Source organism: Anolis sagrei, chromosome 10, assembly GCF_037176765.1.
Source record: "Anolis sagrei isolate rAnoSag1 chromosome 10, rAnoSag1.mat, whole genome shotgun sequence".
Lineage (NCBI taxonomy): Eukaryota > Metazoa > Chordata > Lepidosauria > Squamata > Dactyloidae > Anolis > Anolis sagrei.
The window spans coordinates 17,339,745-17,347,244 of record NC_090030.1 but is presented as its reverse complement, the minus strand read 5'-3'; the positions used below and the strand labels follow the sequence as shown (position 1 = coordinate 17,347,244).

The 7,500-nt window shown below is 43.6% G+C and overlaps 1 protein-coding gene across 1 annotated transcript in view; it reads right to left on the bottom strand.

Moving 5' to 3' along the window:
• The window catches only part of LOC132762960 (synaptotagmin-like protein 2), a 54,194-nt gene that overhangs the window by 23,377 nt on the left and 23,317 nt on the right, over positions 1-7,500 (bottom strand). The window contains exons 4-5 of the mRNA XM_060756229.2: positions 1,108-1,207; positions 221-314 (exon numbers count right to left, since the gene is read on the bottom strand). Of these exons, the coding sequence (XP_060612212.2) occupies positions 221-314; positions 1,108-1,207 (194 nt within the window). The remainder of the gene's footprint in view (positions 1-220; positions 315-1,107; positions 1,208-7,500) is intronic.

Genomic DNA, 7,500 nt, shown 5'->3' with positions numbered 1-7,500 from the left:
ATCAGTGTCACAAACGGATGGTGAAGCAACAGCTCCCCTGGTGGCCAGAAGTTGAAATATTAAATAGCCTCTGAGTGTCTGTCTATATATGTTGTGTCTATGGCACTGAATGTTTGCCATGTATATGTACATTGTAATCCGCCCTGAGTCCCCTGCGGGGTGAGAAGGGTGGAATATAAACACTGTTAATAAATAAATAAATCATATTGGACTTCTTTACCTTTTCTGATGAAGATGGCGGAGAAGACAATGTCAGCCTTGGCTTTCGTTTGGCTCGGTGTCCATCAGGAGAATCCAAAGGAGGTTCAAATGGTCTGCAAAGAAAGAAGAATAACAACTGAAAGATACAAATCCTGAAAATATCGGAGTGTCGGGTTAGGGTTATCTACTTTCTAGGGCCTTATGGTGGTGCAGCAGGTTAAACTGCTGAGCTGCTGAACTTGCTGATTGAAAGGTTGGCAGTTTGAATCCAGGGAGTGGGGTGAGCTCCTGCTGTTAGCCCCAGCTTCTGCCAACCTAGTAGTTTGATAACATGCAAATGTGAGAAGACCAATTGGTATCGCTTCTGCGGGAAGCTAACAGCATTCCATGCAGTTATGCTGGCCACATGACCTTGGAGGTGTCTACAGATAACGCTGGCTCTTTGGCTTGAAATGAAGATGAGCACCAACCCCCAGAGTCGGACACAACTAGACTACATGACAAGAGAAACCTTGATACCTTTACTACTCTCTACTTTCTTGAACAATTGCAATGATTTTCTTTCTTCTGCAAGAAACTCTTTGAGAATCAGACTATTTTCAAAGCCCATTTGCAACTTGAGACTCATTTTGTGAAAAATACGCATGTTGTGACTTTTGTGCACAAAACACCCACTTCTCTGCAAAGGAAATGGCACATTGTGCACAGAAAAGAATGTAGAAATATTATGACTCTGTCCCACCTTCTGGGAAAGCTCGGTTCCAATCTAAATTATAGTTTCCTTGGGGCATTTTGCCTGTGTAAATAATTATATGAATAAACAATGCAGGGGCCAGCTTTTCAACCAAGACCTTTTTCATGCACAATGCTTTTTCCACACCTGAACTTCTCCTTGTTAATAATTACCTTTCTTCTTCAGATTTCGGAGAGGGCAAATTGCTTGCTTCCGATGGAAATGAAACATCTCTGTCTTCCAGACTCCCCTGAGTTGGCTCATTACTCTTCTCTGTTAGGAAAAAAAATGTAGTATTAATATTTTTTCTTTGTGAAGTGTTGAGGGAGTGAGCACTATTTTGATGTGGAATGAAGCTGCAGTGGAAAATGTGCCTCTTCTGATTTAACAGTCCTGTGGAGACAGGAGCTTGTTTGTGTAGGTGGACACATACACACACATATAATAAAAGTGAAAATATGTATGTGTGTATGTGTCCACTTACACACACAAGCTCTTACCTCCACAAACAGTTATAGCTCCCACTACTCAGGGAACACCAATGTCCCTCCCTCCAACTACAATGCAGGCTATAGTGAGCACCATGAACATGTCCAAGAGCCCTGCCAATATCCTCCAAAAACACAATACTGCCCACCACCCAAGTGAAGATTTTCATACTTGGACAATGGAAAACGGAATGCTGGAGGACAGGAAAAGGGATTTAAAGATGGGCTCAAAGCCAACCTTAGAAACTCTGGCATAGACACAGAGAACTGGGAAGCTCTGGCCCTTGAGTGCTCCAGCCGGAGGTCAGCTGTGACCAGCAGTGCTGTAGAATTTGAAGCGGCACGAATGGAGGGTGAAAGAGAGAAACGTGCCGAGAGGAAAGCACGCCAAGCCAACCCGCTTTCCACTCGGAAACCAATGCCCTCACTGTGGGAGAAGATGTAGATCAGTGTTTCTCAACCTGGGGGTCGGGACCCCTGAAGGGGTCATGAGGGGGTGTCAAAAGGGATTGCCAAAGACCATCAGAAAACAGTATTTTCAATTGGCCATGTGGATTCTGTTTGGGAAGTTTGACCGAATTCTATTGTTGGTCGAGTTCAGATTGCTCTTTGATTGTAGGTGAACTATAAATTCCAGCAACTATAACTCCCAAATGTCAAGGTCTATTTTCCCCAGACTCCACCAGTGTTCACATTTGGGCATATTGAGTATTTGTGCCAAGTTTGGTCCAGATCCATCATTGTGTGAATCCACAGTGCTCCTCTAGATATAGGTGAACTACAACTCCCAATCTCACGGTCAATGCCCACTAAACCCTTCCAGTGTTTTCTGTTAGTTGTGGGAGCTGTGTGTGCCAAGTTCGGTTCAAATTCATTGCTGGTGGAGTTCAGAATGCTCTTTGATTATAAGTGAACTATAAATCCCAGCAACTACAACTCTCAAATTACAAACTCAATCCTCCCCCAACCCCACTAGCATTCACATTTGGGCATATTGGGTCAATTTGGTTAAGTGGATGGAAATACATCCTGCATATTGGATATTTACAACTTATAACAGTAGTAAAATGACAGATATCAAGTAGCAATGAAAACAATATTATGGTTGGGGATCACCATAACATGAGTAACTGTGTTAAAGGGTCATGGCATTAGGAAGGTTGAGAACCACTGATGTAGATCAAAAATAGGGCTCCACAGTCACCTACGGACCCACCGCCAGAACACCGACGTTGGAGGACCACCATCCTTGGACTATGAGGGATCGCCTAAGTAAGTAAGTACTTGGACAATTTCATCCTAGATTTTATGTTTTTCCTCCACTTCTCGCCAACCCCACCAGTATTCAAATTTGGGCTTATTGGGTATTTGTGCCAAATTTGGTCCAGTGAATGAAAATATAGGGCGACTAAAATGATCAAGGGTCTGGAGAACAAGCCCTATGAGGAGCGGCTTAGGGAACTGGGCATGTTTAGCCTGAAGAAGAGAAGGCTGAGAGGAGATATGATAGCCATGTATAAATATGTGAGAGGAAGCCACAGGGAGCAAGCTTGTTTTCTGCTTCCTTGGAGACTAGGACGCGGAACAATGGCTTCAAACTACAAGAGAGGAGATTCCATCGGAACATGAGGAAGAACTTCCTGACTGAGAGCCGTTCAGCAGTGGAACTCTCTGCCCCGGAGTGTGGTGGAGGCTCCTTCTTTGGAAGCTTTTAAGCAGAGGCTGGATGGCCATCTGTCAGGGGTGATTTGAATGCAATATTCCTGCTTCTTGGCAGGGGGTTGGACTGGATGGCCCATGAGGTCTCTTCCAACTCTTTGATTCTATGATTCTATGATTCCATGATATCCTACATGCCAGATGTTACAATTGTTTTTAATTGCCCTATATTTATTGTCGAAGGCTTTCATGGCTGGAATCACTCAGTTCTTGTGGGTTTTTTCGGGCTATATGGCCATGTTCTAGAGGCATTTCTCCTGACGTTTCGCCTGCATCTATGGCAAGCATCCTCAGAGGTGAGGTCTGCTGGAAATGGGGAAAAAAGGGGGTTTATATATCTGTGGAATGACATGGGTGAGACAAAGGGCTTTGTAAGTTGGGCTGGGTGTGAGTCTTTCCACTGACCACCTTGATTAGCATACAATGGGCTGACACTGCCTGGAGCAAACTCTTCTTGAAAGGTGATTAGATGTCCCTGCCTGTTTTTCTCCCTGCTGTTTTGCTGTTGCAATTTTAGAGTTTTTTAATACTGGTAGCCAGATTTTGTTCATTTTCATGGTTTCTTCCTTTCTGTTGAAATTGTCCACATGTTTGTGGATTTCAATGGCTTCTCTGTGTAGTCTGACATGGTGGTTGTGAGATGGTCGAGCATTTTTGTGTTCTCAAATAAAATGCTGTGTCCAGGTCGGTTCATCAGGTGCTCTGCTATGGCTGACTTCTCTGGTTGAAGTAGTCTGCAGTGCCTTTCATGTTCCTGGATTCGTGTCTGGGCAATGCTGCTGCGTTTGGTGGTCCCTCTGTAGACTTGTCCACAGCTGCATGGTATACGGTAGACTCCTGCAGAAGTGAGAGGATCCCTCTTGTCCTTTGCTGAACGTAGCATTTGTTGGATTTTCTTGGTGGGTTTGTAGATTGTTTGTATGTTGTATGGCTTCTCTGTGTAGTCTGACATGGTGGTTGTGAGAATGGTCGAGCATTTTTGTGTTCTCAAATAAAATGCACAACATACAAACAATCTACAAACCCACCAAGAAAATCCAACAAATGCTACGTTCAGCAAAGGACAAGAGGGATCCTCTCACCTCTGCAGGAGTCTACCGTATACCATGCAGCTGTGGACAAGTCTACAGAGGGACCACCAAACGCAGCAGCATTGCCCAGACACGAATCCAGGAACATGAAAGGCACTGCAGACTACTCCAACCAGAGAAATCAGCCATAGCAGAGCACCTGATGAACCGACCTGGACACAGCATTTTATTTGAGAACACAAAAATGCTCGACCATCTCACAACCACATGTCAGACTACACAGAGAAGCCATTGAAATCCACAAACATGTGGACAATTTCAACAGAAAGGAAGAAACCATGAAAATGAACAAAATCTGGCTACCAGTATTAAAAAATTAAAAAATTGCAACAGCAAAACAGCAGGGAGAAAAACAGGCAGGGACATCTAATCACCTTTCAAGAAGAGTTTGCTCCAGGCAGTGTCAGCCCATTGTATGCTAATCAAGGTGGTCAGTTGAAAGACTCACACCCAGCCCAACTTACAAAGCCCTTTGTCTCACCCATGTCATTCCACAGATATATAAACCCCTTTTTTTCCCCATTTCCAGCAGACCTCACCTCTGAGGATGCTTGCCATAGATGCAGGCGAAACGTCAGGAGAAATGCCTCTAGAACATGGCCATATAGCCCGAAAAAACCCACAAGAACTGAGTGCCCTATATTTGTTTTGTGATGTTTTGTATCAATGTTGTTCACCGCTTTGAGTCACCTGAGGGCTGAGAAAAGTGGTATATAAATAAAGTAAATAAATAATAAATAAATGTATACATTACAGTTATGAAGTAGCAACAAAAAAAATATATGGTTGGGGTCACCACAACATGAGGACCTATATTAAGGGGTCACGGCACTAGGAAGGTTGAGAAACACTGCTCTAGCACAACCTTTCATTGCAAGAAGCAACAGAGACTCATGGAGATGCCATGCGGGTGCCCAATTTTCATTTTCCGTTTCTGGGCAGCCAGCTGACAAGTTCAGCTCCGAAGCTAAACAGGATATGGCAGAAGCTGTCAACAATCATAATCCATTCCAGGATTTGAAGGGAGCTGCTTCCTGTTTGGAGTCAAAGTCATCCGATCTGGGCAAACAGCAGAAGCAGCCAAGAGAGCTAATAAAAGGAGATCTTGCATTGTTTGCCCTGACAGCCAAAAAAATGAAGCAGTGGCTTCAATGTTCCTGTTCTGTTGTTGCATCTATTGAAAGGAAAACAATGTACCTCACATGCACAGTGAAGAGAGTTTCAAAGCTATCTAGCTTGGGGCAAAACTGACCTGTGGGGCACATTTCTACTGCAGAATCAATGCAGCTTGACATCACTTCAACTGTCATCGCTCAATACTATGGAATTATGGAAGCTGCAGTTTTGTAAGGATATTCGTCTTCTCTGACAAAATGGACTGGTGCCACAACATATTACAACCCCCAAGGTTCGGAGAATGGAGCCATTGCCGTTAAAGTGGCATCAAACTGGAATAATTCTACAGAATCTAATGACATGTTCAGCCCTTTGGTTAGTCCAGATTTCTTCATTTATTTATCGTGTCAGAAGCAAACCAAGGGTACAGTTGTAACATATTTAAAAACACAATCAAAGTTAAAGAAATTATACTAATTGTCCTTTGACCTGTAGCTGGCCACATCGAGTACCTCTGGTGTTGCTATAAGAAGGTCCTCCATTGTGCATGTGGCAGGACTCAGGTTGCATTGTAATAGGTGGTCTGTGGTTTGCTCTTCTCCACACTCGCGTGTTGTGGACTCCACTTTGTGGCCCCATTTCTTAAGGTTGGCTCTGCATTTCGTGGTGCCAGAGTGCAGTCTGTTCAGTGCCTTCAAAGTCACCGAGCCTTCTGTGTGCCCAGGAGGAAGTCTCTCATTTGGTATCAGCCATAGCTTGAGTTTCCAGGTTTTAGCCTGCCACTTTTGGACTCTTGCTTGCTGAGATGTTCCTGCAAGTAGCTTTGTAGATCTTAGAAAACAATTTTTTGATTTAAGGCATTGGCATGCTGGCAGATATCTGAATGGGGGATGGGCTGGAGATGTCACTGCCTTGGTCCTTTCATTACTGGCTGTTGCTTTCTGATGGATATCAGGTGGTGCAGTAGTATTTCTCCAGTGGTGTGCGGCATAGACATCCTCTGATAATGTGGCATGTCTCCTTAAGAGCCACATCCACTATTTTAACATGGTGATATGTGTCCCACACTGGACATGCATACTCAGCAGCAAAGCACAAGGGCAGATGTCTTCACTTGGTCTGGTTGTGATTCCCAGGTTGTGCCAGTCAGCTTTGATATTATTTCTAGTGCCCACTTTTTGCTTGATAATCAAGCAGTACTTCTTGTAAATCAGAGCACGCTCCAGGGTAACTTCCAAGTATTTTGGTGTGTTGCAATGCTCCAGTAGAATTCCTTCCCAGGTAATCCTCAGAATTTGAGATGCTTGTCTGTTTTTAAGGTGAAAAGCACATGTCTGTATTTTAGATGGATTAGGAATCACCTGGCTTTCCTTGTAATAGGCAGTAAGATCACCTAAAGCTTCAGAGAGCTTCTGTTCAACCATTTCAAAGCTCCCTGATGGGCAGTGATGGCACCATCGTCAGCATAGATGAAACTCTCTGTCCCTTCTGGCAGTGGCTGATAATTTGTGTAAATCTTAAAAATTGATGGAGCAGGCATGCTCCCCTGAGGCAGGCCGTTCTTCTGTTTTCATCATTTGCTTCTCTGGCCCTGGAACTCAACAAAAAAGCTCTTTTTTTGTAGCAGATTTCCTATGAAGCGGGTGAGGTGGTTGTCCTTTGTGATATTATAAGTTTTCCTTAGGAGAAGGTGATGATTTGCAGTGTCATAGTCTGCTGACAGGTCTATGAAGACAGCTCCTGTAATCTGCTGCCTTACAACACCGATCTTGCAGTTCAAAGGTTGCATTGCACAATATTCAACATTTTATGGAAAATTTCCCATGCAGGGATCATATTGCAACAAAAGAAATTTTCCTATCACTGACCCGATTGCAGTTGAGGTTTGTTATGGGTATCTAACAAATCAGCCACTTTCCCTGCAAATATAAATACCATTTCTTTTTCTTTCCACTATATTTCAGTATAACGCACCTGCCCGAGTATAACTTGGACGGACAGCTAAAACTGAAAAGGAAACGACAACGGTGGCCTCACGGTCGTCCAACCAGTTTGGCATGCTGAAATCTTTGTTTTGCTAAAGCTCCAGCCTTTTAAGCTTATTACCTCTTCACTGGTTTTAGTATCCCTTTAAAAACAGAGGTCCAATAAA